General features: G+C 46.9%; 9 protein-coding genes and 2 non-coding genes across 11 annotated transcripts; 5 read left to right on the forward strand and 6 right to left on the reverse strand.

Moving 5' to 3' along the window:
• Positions 1 to 1,046: 1,046 nt before the first annotated feature.
• On the forward strand, positions 1,047 to 2,421 carry Pmar_PMAR001345 (uracil phosphoribosyl transferase, putative; the record flags this gene model as incomplete). Its single annotated transcript, XM_002783457.1, has 8 exons — positions 1,047 to 1,114; positions 1,165 to 1,326; positions 1,376 to 1,465; positions 1,637 to 1,771; positions 1,999 to 2,059; positions 2,111 to 2,227; positions 2,271 to 2,353; positions 2,403 to 2,421. 8 exons carry the CDS (start codon positions 1,047 to 1,049, stop codon positions 2,419 to 2,421), a joined length of 735 nt encoding a protein of 244 aa, XP_002783503.1.
• A 935-nt stretch (positions 2,422 to 3,356) lies between these two features.
• Positions 3,357 to 4,316, reverse strand: Pmar_PMAR001346 (kelch repeat protein, putative; the record flags this gene model as incomplete). Its single annotated transcript, XM_002783458.1, has 1 exon — positions 3,357 to 4,316. The coding sequence occupies one exon, from the start codon at positions 4,314 to 4,316 to the stop codon at positions 3,357 to 3,359; it is 960 nt and encodes a 319-aa protein (XP_002783504.1).
• Positions 4,317 to 4,456: 140 nt separating this feature from the next.
• On the forward strand, positions 4,457 to 4,661 carry Pmar_PMAR001347 (hypothetical protein; the record flags this gene model as incomplete). The annotated part of the gene is made up of 2 exons (XM_002783459.1): positions 4,457 to 4,567; positions 4,608 to 4,661. 2 exons carry the CDS (start codon positions 4,457 to 4,459, stop codon positions 4,659 to 4,661), a joined length of 165 nt encoding a protein of 54 aa, XP_002783505.1.
• Positions 4,662 to 8,148: 3,487 nt separating this feature from the next.
• On the forward strand, positions 8,149 to 8,230 carry Pmar_PMAR001349. The gene has a single exon. It is a non-coding gene; the product is annotated as a tRNA-Ser (tRNA).
• A 390-nt stretch (positions 8,231 to 8,620) lies between these two features.
• Pmar_PMAR001350 lies at positions 8,621 to 8,702 on the forward strand. Its single transcript has one exon. It is a non-coding gene; the product is annotated as a tRNA-Ser (tRNA).
• Positions 8,703 to 12,450: 3,748 nt separating this feature from the next.
• Positions 12,451 to 14,752, reverse strand: Pmar_PMAR001351 (conserved hypothetical protein; the record flags this gene model as incomplete). The annotated part of the gene is made up of 4 exons (XM_002783460.1): positions 12,451 to 13,793; positions 13,841 to 13,977; positions 14,467 to 14,659; positions 14,704 to 14,752. 4 exons carry the CDS (start codon positions 14,750 to 14,752, stop codon positions 13,687 to 13,689), a joined length of 486 nt encoding a protein of 161 aa, XP_002783506.1. The 3' UTR covers positions 12,451 to 13,686.
• Positions 14,753 to 14,870: 118 nt separating this feature from the next.
• On the reverse strand, positions 14,871 to 15,040 carry Pmar_PMAR001352 (hypothetical protein; the record flags this gene model as incomplete). The annotated part of the gene is made up of 1 exon (XM_002783461.1): positions 14,871 to 15,040. A coding segment is annotated over one exon (170 nt), but the record flags the coding sequence as incomplete, so codon positions are not given.
• A 1,586-nt stretch (positions 15,041 to 16,626) lies between these two features.
• Positions 16,627 to 17,740, forward strand: Pmar_PMAR001353 (hypothetical protein; the record flags this gene model as incomplete). Its single annotated transcript, XM_002783462.1, has 7 exons — positions 16,627 to 16,736; positions 16,784 to 16,921; positions 16,965 to 17,112; positions 17,160 to 17,259; positions 17,306 to 17,419; positions 17,468 to 17,545; positions 17,598 to 17,740. 7 exons carry the CDS (start codon positions 16,627 to 16,629, stop codon positions 17,738 to 17,740), a joined length of 831 nt encoding a protein of 276 aa, XP_002783508.1.
• Positions 17,741 to 18,148: 408 nt separating this feature from the next.
• Pmar_PMAR001354 (Phosphatidylinositol-4-phosphate 5-kinase type-1 alpha, putative) lies at positions 18,149 to 20,611 on the reverse strand (the record flags this gene model as incomplete). The annotated part of the gene is made up of 14 exons (XM_002783463.1): positions 18,149 to 18,347; positions 18,402 to 18,498; positions 18,880 to 18,976; positions 19,029 to 19,084; positions 19,129 to 19,234; positions 19,280 to 19,433; positions 19,476 to 19,560; positions 19,621 to 19,688; positions 19,736 to 19,816; positions 19,864 to 19,986; positions 20,034 to 20,140; positions 20,186 to 20,265; positions 20,312 to 20,555; positions 20,603 to 20,611. The coding sequence occupies 14 exons, from the start codon at positions 20,609 to 20,611 to the stop codon at positions 18,149 to 18,151; spliced, it is 1,506 nt and encodes a 501-aa protein (XP_002783509.1).
• A 1,940-nt stretch (positions 20,612 to 22,551) lies between these two features.
• Pmar_PMAR001355 (conserved hypothetical protein) lies at positions 22,552 to 25,368 on the reverse strand (the record flags this gene model as incomplete). The annotated part of the gene is made up of 6 exons (XM_002783464.1): positions 22,552 to 22,642; positions 22,688 to 22,804; positions 22,852 to 23,211; positions 24,914 to 25,029; positions 25,072 to 25,239; positions 25,285 to 25,368. The coding sequence occupies 6 exons, from the start codon at positions 25,366 to 25,368 to the stop codon at positions 22,552 to 22,554; spliced, it is 936 nt and encodes a 311-aa protein (XP_002783510.1).
• Positions 25,369 to 25,953: 585 nt separating this feature from the next.
• Positions 25,954 to 26,370, reverse strand: Pmar_PMAR001356 (hypothetical protein; the record flags this gene model as incomplete). The annotated part of the gene is made up of 3 exons (XM_002783465.1): positions 25,954 to 26,091; positions 26,144 to 26,238; positions 26,280 to 26,370. 3 exons carry the CDS (start codon positions 26,368 to 26,370, stop codon positions 25,954 to 25,956), a joined length of 324 nt encoding a protein of 107 aa, XP_002783511.1.
• Between the last annotated feature and the right edge of the window lie 436 nt (positions 26,371 to 26,806).

Below are 26,806 nucleotides of genomic sequence, written 5' to 3' on the forward strand. Positions count from 1 at the left end.
AACGAATCGTATCAATAGCGAAGTTAGCATAGTTATCAATAATGCGACTTGAAGAATCAAGGAGTTATCTAAGAATGCCTCAGCGGGGTGTAGGTCGAACGAAATCATCTCTTAAAATTTGATGATACGTGTCGTGGGGATTGATCCGGGAGTCTTTCGCTTAATATCGTGGTGCTCTACGCACTTAGCTGTTAAGGAAGTGTTTGGTCCGAGGAGCGCTTTTGGTGGCACGATCTAATGTAACAAGTTCCGATTTATGCTGATTGAGCTAGACAATTGGTGAATATATGCATCTTCGGTATTGCCACACAGGTCAGCCGTACACTTAAACACTGCCTTGTGAGGAGGCTCCTTTGGAATGATGACCTATCGAGGAAGAGACAGAGCAGTACTTGCGCTGTGTAGTTTTGGCGCCCTAGCTCTCCTGGTCCCCTCGATGAGCTCCGCTACGGTCCTTAGGGCGGTCCTTGTGCTGGACCCAATGGAGTTTGAGTGAAGCTGCGATGTTCGAAGGTCATCTGTGGTGCACTTGGTAGAGCTTATCGCCCTTTATCAAGTACTGGGAGGTGTTAATTGGAACTCACTTATGGTCAAATGCAGATATAGCCAATACTACTGGAAGAGGAGCGATACGCAATGAGGGTGAAGGTGACGAGGAAGCCTTCGAAAGGAATCTGATTCCGTTCATAATGTTCGCGTGACGGAGAATATATGATATCGTGGAAAGCCCTTCGGAGTTGTGCGAACGATTGGTGCTTTCCATGATTTCAACTCTGCATGTTAGTTGTAGCATTGCCTAGTGTCTTGAGCCGGTGCTCGCAGTAGCTGATGCAGTTCTAGAGGGCTCATTGTTCATGTTAATGGTTGTCTGATGTTTTACACGTTGTGGAGGTTGACGGCTGATGAGGCCTCGAGAGCCTTGCATCGTGGTATCGGGTAAAGCACGTAAGGGTACCTGGCAATGTACCAACTTATTGTATTGTGGTCGTTGCAGCGGGTGTGGTACTCGATTATTAAGTAGATTTTTATTCCTCCAATATTGTCATATGACTTCTCTGATTATTGATGCCAGTGACGACGCTGAACGGGCTCGGATTTCCGAAGTGATTTGCAAGTACGACTACAGAGAGCTGCCTTAGTGTGTGTATCGTATGATGTCTATAGGCATCCTAAGAATGTACATATACTTTCACCAACACTATTTTTGAAGTCCCAAATGACGATTTTACGCGATGCTGATACTGTAAAATCAGCGGAGTTCCGTCGAGCAGCTGATCGCATCACGAGGCTGCTAGTTGAGGAGGTTATCAACCTCGGCTGGATCAAGTGAGAGACATGGCTCTTTCTGGAAGTGTTACTGTTCTCTGCGATGTAGGTGCGCTGAAGATGTGAAAGTAACGACTCCCACTGAGGAAACTGTGAAGGGTGTGCGCCTTCCAGAGGACCATCTGATGGCTGTGAGCATGTAATTGGTAGTGTGGGAAAATATACAAATTTCTGAAAATTTTGAGGAAATTTCTGGAAATTCCCATTAGTTTGATTAAACTTTCAATGTGAGTGAGGAAGCTCTTGAGGTCAGCTGAGGAAAGCGAACATGTACTCCTCCAACACTGATTGGGAATAAGTTTTCGTTCAGTGTGCGTGCTGGTGAAAGCATGGAGGCTCCTGTGCAAGAAGTATTCCCAGAAGCCAGAATTGGAAAGGTTCTCATTCAACGTGATGAGGAAACTGCGATGCCAAAACTATTTTATATCAAACTCCCCGAGTTCAAGTAGTAGTGGGGGTTTTTCATCATAGATTGCTTTCTTAGAGTGGCGCGGTCCTTTTGTATTACGCAGTGTGAAAAAATATGCACAGCATTGGACGCAATATGAAAATTCTGGGAGGAAATTTCGGGAAATTTTCGACTCCACCCGAATTTGCAGGAAAATTCTGTAAGTTTTCGAATCAGTTGAGGAAAGCAAACATATTGTTCTTCCAGCACTGTTATGAGTTCAGGTCATCACCACATGTTTTGCTGCTAGACCCGATGCTGGCCACCGGAGGGAGCTGTATTATGGTGAGTGCCGTCTTGTTGTTATCCTCATTGTATGGGCGGCGCTTCCCCTAGGCGATCAAGTCCTTGCTGGAGGACCCCAACTGCCACATAGTAGAGAGCGATATCATTTTCCTCAATCTCATTTCGTGTCCAGAGGGCATTGAAAATCTCACTGCTGCTTACCCTAGAGTAATAAGAAAAATTCGCAATGTATCATCGATAGTTTTGCTAGGTCCGTATTGTCAGTGGATGCCTTGATCGAGGACTCAACGAGAAGGCGTATATTGTTCCGGGCCTTGGTGATTTCGGTGACAGGTGATTGTAACTTTTGAGTGGGTGTTCGAAAAGAAATATCAATTTTTAGGTATTTCGGAACTCAATAGTTATCCGCCGCGCTTTCGTAATTGTTAATAGAATGACTTGTTCTCTGCTGCTGTTATACGATCTGGATTTCTCCCGAACTGATCGGTGTTGCAGTGTTAATCTATAACGTATTAAATTTGAGGAGAGTCCCAGTTAGCTGAGGAAAGCGAACCAGACGTAAAATTTCACGCCCTTGGCGAATGTGAGAGGCTTCTGATACTGGAGTTTCACCACCCTAGTGATATGAAAAACACTAGTGAAAAACATATTCCACGACTACTGCATATCACCGCGAATATCGCGTTTTTCACCGAGTATTACGCCACTTCACGTAAAACGGGTTGTGAAACTCCACAGTTCTAGTTGGGTGAGTGAAAATGATTATGATGATTTGTTGTTTGCTAAGACTGAGTTCAACAATACTGTTTATGTGTCATCGTCCTTGGCGATAGTCATCGCCCCATTGTTTATTCATGTTTGCTTGTCATCTTGTCAGTGGCATGGGGAGCTTCCCATCTTGAGATCACGGAGAGCGACGTAGATCCTGTGCTGTTGGTTTCTGTGACCCTTCCAAACGGCCACGAATATCGCTCATATAACGCTGTCGCTCTGGGCATATGTTCAAACAGAGACCTCACCAAGTGAGGTTAGGGACATGCGCTGTCTCCAAGTCCGACTGGTGATATCATTATCATTGCTTGTCGTCGTGAAGACGGTGCGGTTGGGAATTGGGTTGTTGACGATATCTCAGCGATGACTGATGTCGCGACGAATTCGTTAAGAATAGAGGAGCTCACAGCTGCCTTTGATAACGCCTTTTTCTAACTCTCTTGTTGGTGATGGCATCGTCGGAGTCTATTCCTGCGGTTGTTATTAATACTGTGGTTGCCTCACTGTTGAGGTCATTACCATATGCAGGGAAAGGCGTGGCTGAAGGGCAAGGGAAGTAGGTTTATTAACGGAATATCTGTTGCCAAGAACACCTTTCAATGAGCTCGGATTTCACCTTGCCGAGCTGTTTGCTCATGTATATGATGCTCGTTGGCTTTGCCCTACACGACACGGTGTGTGTTTTGCGGGCGTATCTTTTGAATCTGCGATTGTTGGTCTTGATCTCATCAAGAGTGTCCCTGTTGTTGGTCTTGATCTCATCAAAAGTGCCCCTGCTGTTGGTCTTGATCTCATCAGGAGTGTCCCTGTTGGTCTTGATCTCATCACGAGTGTCCCTGCTGTTGGTCTTCATCTCATCAAGAGTGTCCCTGCTGTTGGTCTTGATCTCATCAAGAGTGTCCCTGCTGTTGGTCTTCACCTCATCAAGAGTGTCCCTGTTGGTCTTGATCTCATCACGAGTGTCCCTGTTGGTCTTGATCTCATCACGAGTGTCCCTGCTGTTGGTCTTCATCTCATCACGAGTGTCCCTGCTGTTGGTCTTGATCTCATCACGAGTGTCCCTGCTGTTGGTCTTCACCTCATCATGAGTGTCCCTGTTGGTCTTGATCTCATCACGAGTGTCCCTGCTGTTGGTCTTCACCTCATCATGAGTGTCCCTGTTGGTCTTGATCTCATCACGAGTGTCCCTGCTGTTGGTCTTGATCTCATCAAGAGTGTCCCTGCTGTTGGTCTTGATCTCATCAAGAGTGTCCCTGCTGTTGGTCTTGATCTCATCAGGAGTGTCCCTGTTGGTCTTGATCTCATCACGAGTGTCCCTGCTGTTGGTCTTCATCTCATCAAGAGTGTCCCTGCTGTTGGTCTTGATCTCATCAAGAGTGTCCCTGCTGTTGGTCTTCACCTCATCATGAGTGTCCCTGTTGGTCTTGATCTCATCACGAGTGTCCCTGCTGTTGGTCTTCACCTCATCATGAGTGTCCCTGTTGGTCTTGATCTCATCACGAGTGTCCCTGCTGTTGGTCTTCATCTCATCAAGAGTGTCCCTGCTGTTGGTCTTGATCTCATCAAGAGTGTCCCTGTTGGTCTTGATCTCATCACGAGAGTTGTTGTGTCGTCAATGCAATCAGCGGCGTTCCTTGAAACAGTTCATACGTACAGGCTACGACGATGCTCGAATACGAGAAGAGCGACTTGCAGCAGGAGGATGGTGAAACCGATATGGTTATTGAAGATTCAGAGAACGTCTATACGTGGGCGCAGAAGTGGAGCTCGTTACAGGTGGTTGCTAGGGCAATGCCATAGTAGTTATGACCGTTAGAGGACGACTCGTATACTTATTGGAGACGAACAGAATGAATCGGAAAACCTATGATATTTGCTAATAGTTTCTACTTAATTCTCTCCTTTTTTGCCCGGAAATCACGATATAGAGCAGCTACAACAAGATTGGTTATATACCTGGCAATTTAGTTGATGATAACTCGGAAGTAACCTCCTCAGTACGACCATATTCAGGTGCTGTTGAAACAGCAGTATCGTGAGTGTCTTGATCTATTAAGTTCTGAGGGACCTTCAAATCCAAAAAAAGTCAGTTGGGGCAAAGTTCGCTCTCTATGGTGATTATTTCTTTTCTCCTCAGCTTGGCCTCACTAACGCAGAGCTGTCAGATATACGTGATGAAAATAAATGTTTAGAATTGGCTTTTGACGGATGGGAAGACGATCTCTATCACACGCTGACTCTCCTTCGTTCGAAGGTAGCGGTCCGGTGGTGGTCGGAATCATCATCAAACACCTCGCGATGTACTCGAAAGCATCCAGTTCTGGCAAATACTGTTCAGCCATAGGGCCCGACAATGGCTGAGTGCGAAGTGTCCCTTAGTGCAGTTTCAAAGGGTAACTGTTCGGAAAATATGCTAACAACTATGTGGAAAATTGAAAATGAGTTCCTCTCGGGAAGATTATAGGTTCCTGGATGAATTCTTGCTCGGAATAGGTACGCGAGTTCACTACCAACGCTGAGAGCCTGCCTGAGCCGACGCTGCGGACAAACGCATTGGAACTCGAGAATCGCATCACCAGGTGAAGTTGCTACTCGGCCGTACGTGAGATCTTGCTGAAGGTATAAATCTCAGCAGAAAGTGGACTTTGACAATCTCACGGTAGAAGAGGAGCGCATTGGAAGTCTGATGGAAAACGCTTCGAAACGCTTTTCCAAATGGCAACAGGTCGCTTCCAATCTCCTGTGTGCATTTGAACAGCTCTGCTGAAATATTCAGAGTTCCTTCTTGGCCTCGGGTAGGAGGAAATCAGTCTCATCGGCGTGCCAGACTAGTGAAGAGGACCCCCGACTACAGGAAATTAGAGCGGCTATTATGAAAATAGCAGACCAGATGGCGTAGACCAGTCGGTGGTAGGGACTAAAATCATAACTTTGCTGCCAGACACGAAGGTGGCAGAACTGGCGGTTGGAATACGAAGGATCATGATGCATTCTTACAGGTAGGAGAGAAAAACTGAAATGTGGTCGAGTTGCGATTTGTGAGATTGTTGATTGCAGAGCGAGCGGAGCTTATATATCAGAATTCGGATCATGTGCGTGCGTACGGATTATTTCTCCACAACCAGAGAGAGTTCAAATGCAGCTGAACTTGCAAGCGAGAGCTATACCTAGAAAAATATGAAAATCTGGATCCGGAAATATATACACCAAAAACGCTTTTCCCTGAACACGTGACGAGCTCCGTTAATTCGTCGAGACGGCCTAGTGAACATATCACATTAGTATCACATTCGAGCAATAGCAATATTTTTATATAATTTTAGAGAATCTGGGGTATTTATATATTCGAGTTAATGCCATAGTCAGAGCTCTGAAATCTCAACGCATGGGGTGATGGAATGTCCAACTTGGGAAGAAGTGGTGCCACAGGTGGTCTCTGGCTGTTCTGGTCGGCATTCGGATGGGCTCATAGACAAAGTCATGCGGAGGTTGTCAAGTCAACTAGACCAGGAGGATATCGAGGAGCACATCGCGTGGTAGGGGCCTCCATGGTGAGATGTTTTCGCTTGGAGGCTAGGTGGAGCCGCTATAATGAGCTGGAGGCTGATAAGAAGGCGCTGATTGAACAGTATAGGGAGAGGAAAGAACAATGGCAGAGGAAGCGAGCCGATAACGCTGAAGTATGCCGTGAGTGGTTCGATCTAACTCAGTCGAGTTTCACCAGTTTTACGTAGCTTTTCGCGGTATGTAGTGAATTGTAAGATATCTTTCTCACTAGTGTTTTTCATATCATGGGTGAAACTCCAATGTATTACTATGTGTATTGATACGCTGTATGATACGTTGAATAGGTGGATTTGGCAGCGGAGCGGTCGATGGCTCGTAAACGGAAGGAGGCTGAGGACGCTGCCCGTATGGAGAGGAAAAAGCTCATTGAGGAGTGGAAGAGGGAGAAGACTGCTCGAATGGTGTGTATGCGTGAGAAGAGAATATAGCAGTTGGTCTATTTCACAGCGAGAGCAGGAGCTAGCAGCATCGAATGCCGCGATGTCGAGTGAATCTTCAACTGCCGAGCTTGAAAGGCGTCGTCGAGAGAGGCAAGTAAGGCGGAGAATTGTGGGTAGCCCTATCGGCTGAGCGCCATTTGTTTTCTTCTTAGCGTATCACTGCATATCGCGAGACGAAACTCCAGAAGGAGCAGGAAGAACGGAGGCTGAAACATGAGCGTGTACGCTAGTTGAAGGGTTATGGCGACTATGGGCCTCTCAGGAAGCAGCGGCACGACGATGTCAGTCCAGAGAGCGGACGAGATTCGAGGAGAGAAACGCAGAAGTTATCAGACGATTGGCCAGTGCTAGAGAAGAGAGAGAGAATATCGACATCAAGGCTGAGAGGAAAGAACACAAAGTAGGCTCTCTCCAGATAGCATTTCCAGATCGAATTCCAGACCGACTACGTTGAATTGAACTCCCATGCTTTCAAATAAACTGGGTATAACATTAATTCATTAAAGCCATGAGTAAAATGTTAACGAAAAAACGTATATGTAAAACATTGACCAAGTGGGTAAAAGATGTCGGTAAACAATTAATCCGACCTAGAAATACTGTAGTAGGCCGCAGGGTCTCGTTAATACTCCTGGGACGTCCTATCAGATCGTAGCTGAGCTCAGCGCCCCATATCAAAATGTGGTTTCAAGACTGTATGATAGTACTACTTCACATAAACGGCGAATCAAGGCTAGAGAAGAGGAGGAGAAGGAGCAGAAGGAGCTGATTGAGTTGGAAAAGGACCGGCATGGTAAGCACGGAGCCGAACAGTGTCAACCCGCTGTTCACTTCTGCATTCATTTTCTATAGGCTCCTCCACTACAGGGAGGTTCATGGGGAAGTCCGCTGGATCGTTCGGAGATCGTGTGCTACACACAAAGTTGACTTCGACCCCAGCATGGCGACAGCGCCTTTCCACTCTTCCCATTTGGAGAGTTGCGAGTCGTGTTGATAAGCATAATAAACACACGAAAACATCTACTCGTCACCCGATTGTTGGCATCAACACTGTTGCCCAACAGCGATCACTTCTAATGGTCTCAACTGGGCCCAGTATGAGCCAGCTCTAATTGTGTTGCTCCTGTACTCAATAGGAGATGAAATAACTGATCTTCTACCGTACCTAATATTTCTATCGAAATCACCGTCATGGTCGCCGTTATCTGAAAGAAGGCTTCTACGAACAATGCTGACAAAATTGCGTATATGTCGACGTAGCCGTTGAACTTCTAGGTCTTGCGAATGGAAGTCTGACCCCACCAGGTGGCATCATCGTTGCGAGGACACTATGCCTCCGAAGCCTCATCAGACAGCGTGTCCGAGTGGTTAAGGAGGTGGACTTGAAATCCACTAGGCTCAGCCTGCGCAGGTTCGAATCCTGCCGCTGTCGTATTCGGAATGGTGTATATGGTGAGAAACCATCTGCGGACAGTTTCTGCGTCAGTTGCAATGGTCAGCCGATCACGCCGTGCAAGCACGTACGATAATGCGCACAGGCTGCTAAGGCTTCATCCTTAATCCTCTTTCATACCAAAGTGTTGTGTTGCACCAGTGCATTCAAGTTGAATGATTCAACTGCTGCCTATAACAGTCTTTATTGGCGTAAAGCAATCCATAGGGCAGGAAAATATTGGTACACATGCAATAATTAGCTCGAGCTATCATAGGTGTCGCCGTCCTCACTGGCAATGCTGCGCGCCGCACCTACTAACGATCCAGACAGAAATTCTGCACAGAATAACGAGCCCCGCCGCGATTCGCGGTATCCAAAACTTGTATAGACAGCGTGTCCGAGTGGTTAAGGAGGTGGACTTGAAATCCGCTAGGCTCAGCCTGCGCAGGTTCGAATCCTGTCGCTGTCGTATGCGAGCTAATGTATAGCTCCAGCGATTATCTGTGAATATCCTTCCTGTGCCTTCCTTGCTGCAGTCTACACTAATCCACGGAAGCCTTAGGGAAAAGAAAAAACTGATGCGCATGAACAGCAGTAAATTTCAACCAGGAAAGACTGACATTCGACCAATTTAGGCTTCATCCATAATATGCTCTCAGCCAATGACTAGAGATCCAACTCAAGCACAATCTTCCAGTTGCATGAAACATGATCATTCGACATATAGCTAGCGCATGCTAATGTCAGTAAAATCTGCGGGGATACTTCTCATCGACGATATGGCATTTCGGGGAAGAGCCGGAACATGCCCGCTATAACCAGGGTTCGTCTGATCAATGCAGTGAGAGTATCTGACGTAAGTTGAGTATATGACCCACGACAGGAGCGTTTCGTACAGCAATGAGTTCGCTACTGCACTGAAGGTAGCTGTGAAGCTCATCGACATAACGCCGCCAAGCGTACTGCTGAAGATTGAGATGAGAAGCGGAGAAGAGACCTGACATCTTCACCAAGAATATTGTCCTATAAAATTAACAATGACTGCAAATTTACCGAACGCGACTCGCACGAACCCAGCCGCAAGTGCATCAGTGGACGCTCGAGGCCTCGAAACGGCGTAGTCGAATGGGCTCACATGTCCTTCGTGGTGTATGTTCATCATGACTGCATCCGAAGTGACCACCATGTACGCCATGTAACCACTGATGACCGCGGACGATGCAGCCCCGACAACGTGAATCAGCTGTCATTGAACCCATCGAACTGACCATTGGCACTGAGTCTCTGTTACCAGAGCCATCTTCGATACCACACCAACAGCGACTCGATCTTTATATGTAACTTTAAAGACGTTCCTCGCGGCCGCCAGGAAGGATTTTGAGCTGAAGGCCACATCAACATACCTGGAGAGACGCTGTATCAACCGTGGTGAGCAAGCCACCCACAGGGCAACTTACGCATCTTCACTGACGAAACTGAACAGCTTCCGATAGACTTCCCCGCGACAAAACTGAGTTGAGGAGGCAGCACCAGGCGTAGTTCTCAACGCCGCTTCCATCAACTTGGAAAGAAGCCTCAAAGGTCGGGTTAGCATTGTCAACAGCGACCCAAGAGCTATCGTGCTTGCATGATATCCCAGCCCGCTCACGAAGCCGTGAACTGTTGATAACCGAGGCATCTGACGTGGAAGTGCGAGAATCTCGTCACGAAATGCTTCCACAAAATTCCGCGTGTGACCAACGCATCGATGACATTCAGCAGATTCGAGCAGACATCAGCTCAAGTGTTTGGCAGATATCGTCCTCACCTGACGACCGCCACATATCTCTTTCGGCGCAAAGTAATAGAGAATAGTAGCGTAACTGACTGCATAGTGAGTCAGTGCCCATAGAAACTCCCCTATACATATCGATGAGCCCAACCAATAGATTATCATGAATCTGACACTTATGCTATCAACAACAATATAATCGTCAAATACCTCTCTATAGCAGAATACTCGAAGGTTCGAGAGACATCAGCAATTTGGTGACCGTTAATGACAGCCTTCTCAGTTGTGATTGACCCGCTCGTGATAAGCCACACAAAGGCGATGCCAAGGATCTACACAGATCGACCATAAACACAGCGTGAAGATGGACGAGAAATACTAAAATAACGACGGATTTTATGGTGATGTCGATCAAAGGGTACAGCAGTAACGAGGGGACTTCGAAAATGACTTTGTCTGAATCAAAATGTGAAGGGCGTTCAGAGACGTCTACTCTCACAAGTATCCTCTGCGTAATCAGATCCCAGTCTAAGGGTGTGCTGCGCCTTATAGCAGATGAGCACACATGCAAGTGCTGATACACACGACAGGACGCCGAGCATGCGCCTTAATGCAATCTGGAGGGGGAGGCAGTCACACGAACGTAGAGCACTAAAGACCAGCACGTCGAAATGGCTCATCTCGAGGGATGATTCCACATCGATTGTGTTGAGCATGTCGTCGTCTCTAAAGCACAAGATTGCTGTCATACAGGAGGCAACTGCCAAGGCCGCCAGCGATAGCGTGGTTACTGCCTGTGTGAAAGATGCTATGCATGTATTAGGATACTTCAACTCACCCTGACGTGCTTTTTAACCATAATGATGTAACCATAGTTGAACAGAAGCGTCACCACTAAACCTGATGAAGGGAGAGCACTCTCTCGGCTGGCCCATACTGATACTCGTTGCGATAGCTTTCAATGCATTCCTAAAATCCCTGAGGCAGCCGAGAACTTGCTGTGGCCGGCTTGATATCGAGCCCTGTAGAACCTACAGCAAGATGTGGACAAGCACGACTTCTATTGGGGCCACCTGCTTCACCAGAAAGGTTTCGTTTGGGAAACAATACCGACCAGCAACAGGTATAGTGTGGAGTCCTTGCTGAGGTACCACTACTTGCGTGATCGTCGTGATCTTCCCAGTATAGGGCGCATCACCATTATGAGCTATATCGACTCTAGCCGGCATTGGACAGGCAAGATTGCCCAGTGGTTCTTGTTCTGTCGGGCAACGTTGTACACAGATAGGGTTCTCATAGTTCATAGCAAGAGGTGTGTGTGCCTCGCCCTCGATGCCAGCGCACCAATAGAGGAAGGGCTCATCTCGGACATTCGCGTCCGCACCGCACAGCTCTCCTGAAGTGCCGTCGTACTCCTACAATATTGACTATCAGTCATCACCCTTATAATTTACGCCATGATTTATTCGTCTCAAATCTCCATAGCAAGCAGCGTTCACCAGAATCAGTGCGAGGGTGATGACAAGAGCCATCCAGATGGGAACGCATACCGTGTCAGTGCACCTGACCATCGTTTCATGCCTTGATAGGAATCATTCAAGGCGACCTCCTTTTTCTCATTCCAACTTGACGTTCTATTCGATGGTTGAGGAGTTGAAAAGTGTCATCAAGTGCCGCTGTCGGAAGCAACATCAATATATATAGCAAGCAACACTCTCTGCGTATGTCACTATGCATAGCGCAATACAACTGTGCTCGTGATGAGGAAACTGAGTTTATGAAGGGACAGTGAAGTCTCTACTCGGAACATACACTAACCATAATCGTACGTGCTGTCAATAGCAGATAATCATTGACCAAGCGAACACAGCTAGAGGGTTAACGCTAGTCAGAATGGACACCGCCGGCGTAGATATCAACGAGAACACGATGTCTTATAAGATTTGGCGAGCAGCTGTGGTCCCTCACAAGCCGCTCTACACTCAGTACAGTAGGAGCGACTTATTCTACCAAGCGCTTTGCGATACACCAACGTTGAGCGAATAATCGTGATTCTGGAGTCCATCGTGGCACCATCGCGAAGTATCATGTTCAATCGGTAGTTCAGAAGTGACCGAGTACTCGCACACGACCAGTCAACAGGGGTGTTTGTATCGCAGTCACCAAACTATCTCGGCCTTCCGTAGAAGGTGCGCTGCAAGTTGCAGCCTGCTACTGTCGCTATTCTCCATCTGTGAATTCAATCCACAGTCGGCAGAGACGTTAAGCAGGACAATCGCATCTTATCAAGATTAAGAAAGGTGCCACGTGAGTTCAAATGGCCTCCTACCAACCGTTTGCATCGGACCAGTATCAATGTTAGACAACACGTTACACTCGACTGATGACTGTATCAACTGATATGATGCCACCGGGGCGATTGACAACACAAGCCGCTAGTTGATGTGACACGACAAATAGCAAATGAAAAGATGGGTTCAGAGAGCGATAGATGATAACAATATTATGTAGATAAGGAAACGTCAGGTTTACCACTCACCCTACGACGATCTCAAATCACCAACACGCTATCCAAGGCATCTTGTAATTCATAGCAAAATTATTAGTTAATCACGACGACAATAACGACGATGATGATGATAATAATAATATTGATGTTTCTGCTGCTGCACTAAAAATTGCTCAACCGCCCGAGCAGTAACAAGTATGATACCACACGTGGTGACGAGAGTAACAGCGTATGATCATTGAGCAAGGCAGAGACAAGGACATTCTTAGACCCATCTCGGCCACTCACGAATCCACGCAAAAATTATGTCCTCAGCACCATCCGGCAGTGCAGATGGTGATGGCCCGATACAGCGACGACGACAAGAAGGGGAAGAAATTTATAGACGCCTCAACGACTGATGATGATAACAGCTATGCATAATCATTAAATAGATAAAACCGATAACGCCAACTGGTAATCAACCACTTGGTCAGCCGTACAGACGAATCACTAATCTCTACATAACATGATACATACAAATCTACGACAACGGCAACTGTGACATGAGAATATAGAAAAATGAACAACACGGTTAATCGATTATCTACCAACTATTCGCTAGCAGCTCTACGAGACGACAAACCAAAACTGATGATCTGATGACGTCGGTTTTGAGAACAAGTAAGCACCGTTTTTCCTGGTTCGGGCTCTTTATGCCCACAATAGAGAAAAAAACAGTTACGGTGCAGCGTCCCCCAACTTTCCCATCACAGTTGATTCAGTCGAGATGATGCTGATCAAAAGTTTAAGAATCTGATCGTTGGTGGGAGCAGGAAGAACTAACATGATACATACGAAATAATAAAAAAATCGATACGCACACAATCGCAATAGCAGCAGCAGCAACAACCGAGCAGTGAGCCGTAGTATAAAAAACAAGAAGACTAGTCAGAAGATGATGATCAGCAGCAGCAGCAGCTGGAGGAGGAGGAGACACAGTGAGTACACCGTACCATTTACAACGAAAATGTGAGCACATAACACACGAAAGTCCCTTGGTGACGCCTCGACGACGAGTGTAAAAAACGGTACGATCTTCTTCATCATCATCAACAACACCGTTAACTTAATTATCAATATGATGATTATGCCAGCATTTGCAAAGTGGCAGAAGAAGAACAAAAAGTGGTATTATTTTTCCCCGACAAAACACGTAGCAGCATACAAGGGCTTCGATACGTTCTCTACTTCTTCCTTATATGCTATGTACTCTTCCGGCGCCACGTATAAACGATAATCTGACAGAAAAATGATGACACCACCGAGGTTTGAACCCGGGACCTACGGATCATATCAAGGAAATATGCTTCCAACGAATTGAGCTCTCTAGTGCATACCCCTCCTATTTCGGCATACCTCTTATTCGCATAATAGCAATCATCATAGTACTTGGCCGCTAGGGTCAAGGCCGTCAACAACAACCTACAAACCAACACTACTCTCAATTAAGAAAAGCGATCATAAACAATTTCGCCATTCACAAAACGATGAAAAACCGAACAAGCGACGAATCCCGACACTTTGCAATTCACCCTCAGGAATGTGTTGGTGACAATATGTAAGTCCCTAGGAATTTTTGAGAAATTCTTGTTATTTGTAGGAGTTCGAGTAGAAGTGTACAAAAATCAGCAACAATTTTCCCAAATTCCCTCAGGATTTTCATACTGTCACCAACACATGTAGCTGACCATATGCGTAATTTTCCCCCACACTGTAGGAGCAATGCTAGAATATATGTTCCCTTTCCTCAGCTGAGCTCAAGAGCTTCCCCACTAGTTATAGGAGTTTATATACGAATTCGGCAAGACGTGTACAACAACCAACAAGAACTCCCCAGAATTTCCTCAGAATCATCATATTGTCACCAACACATGTAGTTGACCATGTGCACACAGCCCTTCTGCTTCTCACCTGTGGACATTCAAGCGTGTGATGTTAAAAATGGAGGATTGATCCTCAATAGAAGGAGCCGCTACGTCACAAGCGGCAACCGAAGCCGCTTCTTTCACAGCTCGGTCCAGGTACACCAATGCTATCACAAAACATTCTCCCGAGCAGTGGAAAAATTTCGATAGCCGTATTAGGTAGTCGGCAACTGATATATCTAAGGACACAATTGTGAATTACCAGTAGAAGAATTGCGCTCACTTGGAATAACGACCGAATGAAAACGGGACCGTATGAGTTTCTCGGGCATGTTTTTCTCTCTCTCTTCTCCTAGTGCGATAAGGTGGTCCAAAACCTTGCTTAGCGATGGCAACTGAGAAAATTATAATTGAAAAAACTTTACCTTCTAGTAGGTACGATGTACTCACAAAACGATCAATATCAGTTCGATCCGGAACATTTCGCGGTAAAACCGCACAAGGGCAGGTTTCCGCAGGCCCGTCGTGATCTCGAGGAGTCGACGAGTCATCAGATGTACTCTCTGGAGTCGAGTACGGCTGAGAGGACGCCTTAGTACTCGGACCATTCGTGCCTGGACCTGGCATGTGATAAACTATGCATTGCTGAACTGTTCAGCTTACTCTCAGGTGATGTCGTTACACTGAGTACAGACCACCGAGACACATAAGCCTTCGCTCTAGTAGTAGTAGTAGTAGTAGCTCCTGTTCGCCCATCCCTGCGAGAATCGAACGAAGAGGACCCAAAGTCGGCCCTATCGTTTTGCTCAATCGTAGTAGGGTGCCTTCGGAATCGCCTCATTGCTGGAGCCCTGCTATCGTTTTGATAGGACTTCGCATATGAAAATTTCTCGCGGTCGTCATTTTTGCTGATCCATGGACAGGACGGTGTCAATGCCGTTACGGACATGCGCGTAAATCAGTCGACGGGAGATGCAATGGAAAAAAACCTACAGCGCATCACAGAAGTTTCCCGATGTATGGTATGTAACAAAACAAAAATTTCTTCGGGAATATCTACAAAGGAAAGCAAAAAACTCACAGTACAAATTCGGATGAACGTAAAATGCAGCAACATATTAAAGTGAAATTCGATACAGGGAGTCAAAAGTCATGGTTAACTTGAAAATTCTGCTTCAACGGTGAAGGTGATATTCTCATATATCGTCAGAAGTGGCATGCGATCGAACACCAAAATCGATCAGACTGTTTCAGCGGTTGCATCATCAGAGAGGAATACAACAGAGTAGTGTTTTCACAAGGGTACTATGATATAATCTCGCGACCAGACTGACCGCCTGATCCAAACAATTCTCTGCATTTTGCCATAAAGCGTCGAAGAGTAGAATCACGTGATATCATCACAACAGACCCCCACGGTATTGTCGGGTCCGCGGTGACCTAATGAGCTGTTTCCACGTCTAGTAAAATTATGTTCGTCTGCTGGGCTCACTAACACTTGGATGAAAGTTGGTATTGAAATGACTGGACGAGATCGTTTAAAATACCCGAGTCGAGTTAAACGACCAGTGTGGGGGGATAATATGCACCTGGTCAATTACATGTGTTGGTGACAAAAGGAAAATTATGAGGAAATTCTGGGGGGAAGTTCGTATTGGTTTCTGTAGACTTCTACCCGAATTCGCATGAAATTTCTATAATGAGTGAAAAAACTTGTGAGCTCAGCTGAGGAGAGCGAACATATATTCCTCCAACACGAAAAAAGACGGTAGTGAAATCGTAGCATTCACACGACGAACCTACGAGCAGCAGAGCCCTTCAGAAAGCCTTGCTTTACGTTACAAAGAGCAATGAGTCGGTTAACGAGTTCAGATTCTTGCACAAACGAGGCCGACTTATTGATTTCACCCGCATGATTCACCCAGTGGAAGCGTTGAAACCGAGTCCTCGCAATGCACGTGTAGAGGTATACTATTAGTGAAGTGAACATGGAAACCTCTCCCAAGTGGAGTTCTTTTTGCGCAGTAGACCAGTAGATGTCACACAGAATATGTCCCGTTAGCGGCAAGGTTTAGGAGATATACCGTTAACTTAACGGCGTTAAGTGGTGACTGCACGTACTGCTGCGTGAACCGCGCTCGCCATTCTGATCGATTTGTCTCGAGACTGCCACGGTTGTGCGCACGAGACTCAGTTAGTGTGTTTCATGGGTAACGCTCAGTGCTGTGAGTCGACTCCCCGCAAGCTCACTGGTGACGGTGATGCATTGCCCGATTCGAAGAAGCCTGTAAAGTGCCGCATACAAAAAGCCGGACCGTAGGGTCGAACTCGGGACCTAATTTCAACCTGGATTCTCCTCCTAGTTACTCATCCAATTACAAGATATTCACAACAGAAGATATCGAGTGGCTCGAATTCGTCAAGCACTCGGCGGCCCAGCGATCTCATGCGAAAACCGACCAGAACGCCGCCGCCGCCGCTGACGACAAAGCATTCACACTGTGGGTTTTCATTGTGAATTCAGTCCGCAGTGCGTCATTTTAGAGAGGGATTCGTCGACCATCCAGGTGGCACTAGAGAAACCTTTGGAACTGTCGAGATCGCCTCACCCGAAGTGAAAGTGTCGGATAGTGGTTGGTCAGCATTAATCAAGGCACGTGTGATGAACAAGGCCGGCTCCACCACAGCGAAGGTGGGCGACCACACACAGTCGTCCGCCCCTTGTAAGTGTGAACAAAGGTTGAGGTGAAGTGCAACGGTAACGGTGACAAGCCCATTGATGCAAACCAGCTCAACGTGAAGATCAAGTGTGGCAAAGATCAGAAACATGACACTCTACGTGGGAAGTTACCAGACCGTCTTGATCATCACCAAACGCGTTTCAGATGTGACAGATGTGGGTGACTCTGATAACAAAGCTTACACTCTTTCGCATCGTCTGTTCTCTCTAACTTGCACAGAATTCAAAGATGGATCTTCTAGTGACGATTTCAAAATCGGTACGTAATTTTCCTTAGTATGGGACAATTCAAATTTTTCATTTGCAGACTTAAACACCACGCCTGACTCAGAAGCCTATGATGGGAGCGTTATCATGCTAGCTTTTGTTGTCGCGTATATCGCAAGTAGTTATCTCGTTGTTGGTTTGCGATTCTCATTTTTCTCATTTTGTATCAGGGCCTACAGACCAACTGCGAACAGCCATTGCATCGGCGACCAAATCATCAGAATCGACGACAGAGAAACCCAACGAACCTTCAGAGCCACCAAAGGAAGCACCTGTGGAGTCGTCGGAAGCCCCAGAAAAAGATGCTGACTAATCGCCATCACATCTTGACATGTTTTGTCACACAATAAGTGCAAATTGCTGTGATGATATTTTCTTGTGTTAGTAGTTGATCCACTCATCCCGTGATTGAACTGGATGAACTAAAGCGGGTAGTTCAACAATGATAAATATGACTCCGTTACACAGCAGCTACTGAACACAGTCTACACACAAGTAGTGGCCCACATAACGAGAAGGTCAGCTGCACCAAGGCCAACAACAAAATTACTTACTGTCTATGGCCAAGAGAATAGCCCTGACAACTACATGTCAGCTACTTGCAGACTACGCTGTGAAATGATACACGAGAAAACTGGCTGAATATGGGCAACACTCTGCCCAATCGTTATCTCATACACATCGACGTCGCCGCTAGCAGAATGCTTCTGATTCATATTCTTTACTTGACAGTTCGTTGACATCCTTCGCTCTGATTTTCCCGTATGGCCTGGCTCATGAGAAAACTTTGAACTTCGGGAACCTCCGCGTGTTTCTTTGACAGATCGGCATCCGATAGTGGAACGAACTTTTCGTCGAGATATTTTACAAAACGGTTTCGATAATATTCAGGCGGCTCAGTGTCAATCTCATGGAAGCATCTGAGGCAACAAGGAAAGTGTGCGCCTCTCAGAGAAGCGAGACGAGTCGCTCACCCGATAGTGTATTTCTTCATCAATCTAGCGGCTCGCTTCTTGAAAGTGTACTGTTGCAAGATATCAATTATACCAACGTAGTACACCATACACACACCTGACACAATGAGGATGATCAACCAAAAAATCACAAATCTCTCGGAGGATTGTGCTACTATCACAATATTATTGTGAAAGGAGATAGTATTATTTTCGGTGTTATACAGTATAACCAATTGTCAATTGAGCAACTGTTAATTACTGTTATACAACCAGCTGTTAACTAAGTAACTATGGAATACTGTTATATAAACAGCTGTTGAGTAACTATGGAGTACTGTTAGATAACCAATATGCGCACTTGAATAGTATGTGAACATCTGTTATGAGAATTATCGATAGAATTCCAACATATCTCCACGAATATTCTCCTCAGGTGTGATACAATCCGCCAGAGCTAATTGCCTAAGTACGAGCTCAGATTGTGTCCAAATCTCACCTCGATCATCATCCCATCCCGGCACTCCACCCTTATACAGCTCAAACAATCGACTTCGAGGCTCCACTCCAGAAGGTGTAGCAGGCGCTGATGAGACCTGCAAGTTCGAGATTGGCCAGGTCCCCGTGATGCATCAACAGAGCACCTACCACAATAGCCGCGGCAACTTGATCGGCGTCCACCAGTGCTTTTACAGCGGCGACGTCTGAAGGGAAATAATTACCGCTGCGCCACAAAAATCGTTCTTACCACAAGTTTCATGAATACCAAGAATAAGGGAGTAATCCATTATTCTGTGTTTCATGAGGAACTCAGTATCACAAACAAGGGCCGACTTGATAGCCGCACAAAGGACCTGTCAATAACACCAGATGATATAAATCGTCAATATGAACCTCACCTCTGGCAACATCACAGTCTGGCCTGAGAAATTAAGGTCCTTGAGAACCTTCGGCGACCGTGGTGTCTCCTGACCGCTATTGGTACCCGGTGGGGCTCGACTGCCTTGGTCTGTGCCATGAGAGGTCATCAAATCAGAGTTCTGCGCCACATATCTGAATCGCTAGCTCGATAGCGACAATTGCCAAAAAACCTACCTGTCCTCAGTGGTGCCTTTAAGATCATATTTCCGCTGACACGACAGCCCGCCAAATATGTTATTCATCACAACGAACCTCGTGCCTAATCAAAACCGCCCAAACAATCAACACTTTCTAGCGGAGCGATACAGCAGTCCCTTACTTCGCTTGAAACCTTGAAGTTTGATTTTGAACAGTGCGAAAAACCGACATAAAATAGAGTTGGAATTCCTGAAAATTATCACTATCACCAACACCACACATTCAGGTCGGCCTACTTAATGAAGTGTTTCAGATAGTCGCCCACGATGTTCTGGAGAAGCATAGATTCCTTACGCGATATCGACTTCAACAGATACCTTCACACCACTACTCAACAACAATGAGACGACAACACAAGTCCTACTTAGAGTCACTGGTGAACCAGAAGATACTTCCAGATTTCCCAGCATCCCCCGTGCCCGATTGAGTCCGCAATGGATAGTCACACAAGGAAGATACCAGTTCCGCATCAGTTACACCAAACACTCTGAAAATAAGGAAATCAATACAAGGCGATACACAAGCATAACTCACCTCCGCAACTTGGCAAAGGTCTTCCCTTTATACGTGCTGAAATCAAAAGTGGGTATAATTGCTTTTGACTGGAACCGCGTCTGGCTCTTGGCACCAAGGGTAGCAACCTAATCCGATACCGTAACTGCCCGAACCTCATCCAAGCTCCTCACCGCAGCCCCATACTGTTTAGTCACTGTTCCTCCTGGTCGATTGACTCCGCTATCCCCGCGTGACAACACCCCTCGTATGCCTGTAGAGCACATCACCAACAACTGCAGATCATCACCACTGCCCACCTTTCTGCACCAAGAATGAGAGCTCAGCAGTAGATCGTGCGGCACCAGGCTGGCCACGATGGATGCCCGGCGAGAGGTCCATCGAACTGTCCCTATCTCGCTCGGCCACCGAGTTCGAGCCGCTGCTCTTGTCTGCCAATTCCACAGATCCGAGCATGGGCTCTCCCGTGGGAGCCGCAGCCGCTGCTGATGCGGGGTCGATTGCGCTCAAATTGGCCGACAGTCTCGAGTCGCTCATATGAACCTGACAACCACCACAACAATTTCTTCCCTTCACTGTCGTTTTCCTACCATAAGCATGCTATGCGATGGGAGAGAATTCACGCGTGATCGCCCTTCAGAAACCGAACGCCCTCGATTTGGTGACAACACACTGGGCCGAGCCTCTTCAATTCGGATGTCGTGCACGTGAACATCTCCCTCCGTCGTTGGGTCCTCGGGTGTTGGCCCTCGAGAGTTTTCTCGAACAGGCTCCGTCATAATACAAGACAGCAATCTACAAGTAACTCTAGCCCACAACAACAACAGCGCGACCCTCACATCCCCATACGAAACAATGATTCAGTAACCAGGTGGAAACAGTAATAACTTCACAGAAATGGTTTCGAACCATAGCAGACCATACAAGCAAGCACTCGGTAAACACTGTTAATTTCTATTGAGCTGAAACAACGGTGTGAATTTGAATTCCCAAGAGCTCTCTTGCCTTGCTGAGCATATCCTTCATACTGCGGTCTAGTAGTGGCAGTAACTCCTCCAGATCAAACCCCGCCAGGCTAATCAGTTTACAGTTGTCTACCAATGCGAGGAGATCTGAGCAATTATGAGCACACAGTCAGGGTTCTCTGGTTGAAGTCTAGATCTATGCATTCGGGGTTAGTCTAATCTAATTACACATACAAAACATTACAAAGCTGAAAACCGAGCGATGTGAATAGATAGCAGAAAGAATATAACGGTAAGAAACCATGCATAGGCGATTTCTGATAAAGCCCGGCTGGCAGACCGACAACCCTGTGATTTTCCGAATGAACAACTTGTTTATTCGATCACCACTCAAATTCCACAACAATGCCTGAGCTCGCTCGACAGCACATGGGTTGAAATATATATATGCAAAATACCCCATCCCAATTGACTTGCCACCCTTATTGCCCTAGCTATAGTTACCGCCTCGTCTCCACCCTTATTACCTTCAGTGCTTGCCCCTTATCCAATACAGCCTTGTTCTGCTTCTCGCCATCATTTACAGAATGCCTATCCCAACCACATGCTCATCTCCATCTGCAAGTAGATTATGCACTGGTGACATCATTCACAGGGGCATCGGGATCAGACTGGGGTGATGAGGTTCTCGGCAGCGACGACGGCTGAGCCTGACAAAGAACGAATCTTCACCAACCTCCCCCAGTGTCGAGAATCAATACACTGAGACGCCTCAATAAGTACTTTCTCGCTCTGGATAGCGTAAACTCTGGAATGTAGCGGCGAAAAATCAGGTGCCATTTTCCCTCCTCAGCCCAGCCCCCGGCCACCTGTGCAACGCTCCGGCGCCAAGGTACTCCAGAATGACTGTGATTCCTCCCCCATTCTAACTACACAGTTAGAAGTCGTCAATCCATCTGCTACTACTTTTCCGAATTCCCTCATACTACTAGCGTGAGAGCCCGCCTTCCCTGACTTCTGTTGGTAAGGCCAGGATAGCGTAACGATCGCGACCAACCCCAGCCACCAGCTCCCACCAATGCTATAAATCCTACTCTCCTCCGGTATAGCAGTTCCTCCCATTCCACCATCGAGGTATAAGCAAGCAGTTCGGGGGCAGTCGGTGCGGCCTGCAAACGTCGTCATCGTGTCATCTACGTCACTTGATCCACAATCAGTTGACATGTAATCGAATTCGACTACTAATTCAGTCCGATCCAGTCCTAGCGTCGACGGCACAGTCCAGCACTTTCATATTCCATACATCTCACGGCCAACGTCTCCACACACATCGAGTTCATACACCGTAAACTACCATTCCCATCCGCTCCAGCCGTTAAGGTCAATTGTACTAAGGATACCAAGGATACCATGAATACCATGGAGTTTCCTAGATACCGAATGAACTATTCAGCGACCCCCGTACTCTCAGAAATCAGAAGCTCGTCAGTTTCAGAAACGACGCATGACAAACACTAACCATCAGATAGTCTAACTGACGGGGAGCGTCTAACACCAAACATGCCATAACATACTCACGCGGCCACCACAGCGCTGGTAGAAGGGCCTCGTGGTACGACAGTGTCAGCCATGGAGGGGCCCACAAGCTCCTTCATGCGGTCGTACCTACCCACGAACTGCGTCATCACCAACATTCGGAACACATCTCACCATCCTTTGATCTTCGTGTTTTCCCAAAGGAGCCGCTCAGTCGTAAACCCTTCCACGGATCTCAATACTCCATAGACGTTAAAGTCAGCTTTGCAAGGAGATTTTCCGCCAAGGAAGCTGATAAAGTCTCAATGGCGTCTTGCAGAGCCTCGCCCAAATACTACCTGTTGTCGCCCATCTGATCCACCATCATATCGACTGCCTCGTATAACGCTTCTCGTTCTTCTCCCTTAGGAACATGATACTTCTTCCTCCTAGCTCCCGATACCATCATCATCACAAAAGTGCCACTCCAGTATACTGCCATCTTCGAGATGTATCCAAACTCCTTGTGCGTGAGAAGGTAGTCGAACGTCTCCATAGATTCCTTCAGATTCCTATATATATTAATTACAATTAGTTGTACCTGGGCCGCAAAAGCAGTGTCAAATGTGTCGCTATCTGGAAATACTACCAAACACTGATCAGCCCAACGGACCCATTGCTCCTCTACACTGAGTTCATCACCATCCGAGGTATCTACTCTTGCACCTACTATCAACGATGAAAGCGACCACCGTCCTCACTTGGCCCGGTCGAGTCTTTCGTGGTGGGCATTACTGCTTCTGGCCCCGTCATGAACTTGGTAACTGAGAAATGAATCTTAGAAGCCTGAGCCGACGAACAGTGAATATTAGTGCGAATTTCTATAAGGATACTACACACATTTCCATTCGAAAGATTTTGTCCCCCAGAAAGGTCCATGGAAGTCAGCGCCGTAACTGAGCCCTGACGTCCTATGAATGTCCCGTCTTCAGTCTCTCTAGAGTTTGATAAAATCAACACTTACATAATACCATCGCTGACATCCACACTCTCAAACTCAAAGTAGCCCTCAATGAGATGGGTAAATGCTTTCCACACATTTATTAAGCTATAGAGGTCAATCGCCGAGACACCATCGAAGTTCTTGTTGCAAAAGTAGATCCGCTCTCCCTGTAGCTTCTTAACTTCTTCTTTAGTAACCACAGCAAACAATGGGCAAATAGTATCCTCAAGGGGAGTCACAAAAGGATTCGTCGTTTCAACCGTGTCACATGCGTCACGTGCTGAGGTCTTTCATCCTCAGTTGGGACCGACCGAATCCACTAAGGTCTCATACACTGCGTCTACTTCATTGAGAAATATCGTTCCTTTCTTTCAGACCCTCAGGGAAGAAAAATCTGGGGTCAAAGCTCACGACCGACCACAGTTAGATCAATAGCGACCTCGAGTCTGACTCCACTCTCGCGGAACATCGTCAGTCCCAACGGGAGTCTGTGAATCAAACAATACTCCTCATGGCTCTAGTAGGCTGAAGGGGAGCCCACGTCACTCACTTAAATGCAGGCACGGGATGTTGTAATACATTTATCAGCATGATGTCCGCATAGATTATCAACAAATCGCAGACAAGAACATAAGATCGTACTCAGATCGTGCAAGGGATCACACGACTGATAGAACTCGTGAGCCGGAGATAAATGTCTAACGTGACACCTGCAAGCCGAATAGCCTGTCGCTGGGATGTCTAGTGGCGAATGACCTCGGACTGCGAGACTCACAGCCTGCGGCATAATACACCGTCTGCTTGAAGCTGCGGCAACTTAGCTGCCACGACGAAAGAAACAAAAAAGCTGCGACAGATAGCCTCTGTGTGATTCACACCGTAGATCGCTGGAATTTTATCGCACGGTGTGATCGGTGCCAAACTGACCTGGAGGTTCTATAGCGAATTATGATCAGGTCAGAGAATACTTGCTCAGGGAGATTTCCGGAAGTACTTTCACAACGCATCAAACGCCGAGTCGCATATCTTTCGTCAGTGATGATTTGTCGTCGAGAATAACGGGCATTTTGCACTAATGACAGCGGCGCTGTCACAGCGCGACAGTAGTATCTCAGTTATCCTGAGATCTCACAGAGGTGCGGGAAAAGACTGGGCAATTTTATGGAATAGAAAACCACGACCATACTACGTGTAGTAGGCTCCGGCGCTCCCACTCTCTCCTTCCCCTCACTCGGGTGGCTAGTAGTGCCCATTGCCTCACTCACAGCAGCGACGATATCTAATAAGTGGACCTTGAAGGGATGTGACAGCAGCCGGATGCGGTTACCAGAAGAATTCCGCATCTGTACCATCCGTCCACTACATTCAAAGGTAACCAAAGGCACCTGAGCATGAACCCAATTCACTCGTGCAAAAACATGCCGAGTCTAACTTTCTTATAATCAGGAGCGAAGCTCTTAGTCTCGGCCTTGGTCAAAGGATGCACTTCAACCAGTTTGTAGGGTAGCCGATGGTAGTCTAGTACACCACGAACCTGTGTGGTCCGACTGATGACCACATGCTTCTACACACCAACCTTGCGGCAAAACGGGCAGCTCTCATACTGGTAAACGGCAATCCGCACGACTCCGCTCTTCAAATCGAATTCCTCCGGCAGCTTGTCGACAACCGGTACAGTACCGGTCGACTCCTTGACGACTTTACCCTCCTCACAGTGTGTACTCTCGTAAGCCCGAGCGAAGGGCTGTTACAGCATGAGGATAGTACACAAGCCGTGATGAGACAGTACCTTATCATGCTGCCATTTCCACATTGAGAAAGCTAGCACAGCGAATCCAGCCGCCATCGCCATGCTCTTCTGATCGTCGGTCATATTCGATACTTTCACCTTCCAGGACCTGATAGATAGTATGCTCATCCGAGTGCTTCCGAAAACTAGTTTGCAGGGCAAGGGCTTTTTTATTCGTCAGATCCTAGGACAAAACATCACAAGAGCGCGCTATTCACGCTAACCTCCTTACCTGCCCGGCCTCTGGTTTCCCTGAGTCGAAGACATGGCTCGCAGTGCGAAGCATGCACCGCGGGCAACTTGCACAGAAGGAAGGGATGATGACACACGGCGGAGCGGCAACATTTGTTATCAAGCGACTAAAAGTGTTGTCAACGAAACAAGTTGTTACCGAACGATTCTCTTCTATGACGAAAGTCCCATCGATCAGGCGCAGACTGAGACCGAACAACCTGTAGTTCTAGACAGCATCCTAGACAACACAATATCATTCAAGGGGTATACAACACATTGAACTTCATGGATCATCTGCTCAAGCTAGACCGGGGCATGCATCCCAATGGGGTACCCTTCTCCTGAGCAAGTTCACCCTGGGCCGACGGGCACCTTCGTCTCCCCTCGGGTTTGCTCTCTTCCTCTGGAGTACACACGCACATCCAGTGATAGTCTTCACCTCCAGCCATAAGTGGAACCACGCCCTAACACAAGATGATTCACAAGACCCATTACAGCTTTACGGAAGCCCACCTGTTTTCGTAACGCCTCTGCCTCCAAAAGATTCAGTGCTCCCCCAGCAGCGCCACGGAGCTATGTGAAAAAAGGCAATCCACACATGACTCGATCTCGTCTTCCAACCTACCTGGGGCGGCATAAAGGAAACTGCCGCACCACCCAACGACTTGAAGTCCACGAACTGCAGCAGAGACGATGCACCCTTTTGCCCCACGTCGATCTCTGCGAAACACATGCATCCAACCACAGTATGAACAACCAACCTGAACGTTCCTCTCGACCCTCTCTGACAGCACGACTGAATCCCAAGATAATCACCAGAATGACGCAAAAATACTTCGCTCCGCCAACCATTTTATCCAAAAAAAAATAATAGCTTCCCCAATACTTGGATATTGATGCACAACACAACTCCTTGAACTATTGAACTGCAAACACTCAACGAGAACTTGGGATCACCGTCATCACTACAACGCCATAGAACGAAGTCGCTCATACAATGTCAGTCAATGCCCATACGATTTTCAACCGAGAAGGGCTTCTTCACGAATGTCACTAAACTATGACCGACGAGTAGCAGTAACAACAGCGTTGAGTTTTCACTCGAAGCATTCACCATCACCATAACGATGGCTGTGTAAGTATATTATCATGTTACGAATACGAACCTTGGCGGCCCAGTACGTCTAGAGAGGACGCAGAGCACTCATATACATTACAGTAGCACGAAGAGAAAATCGACACCAGATTCCCGTTGGGAGAAGAATCATCGACAATGGGAAGGCAAAAA

The sequence above is a fragment of the Perkinsus marinus genome, assembly GCF_000006405.1.
Source record: "Perkinsus marinus ATCC 50983 genomic scaffold scf_1104296936976, whole genome shotgun sequence".
Taxonomy (NCBI): domain Eukaryota; phylum Perkinsozoa; order Perkinsida; family Perkinsidae; genus Perkinsus; species Perkinsus marinus.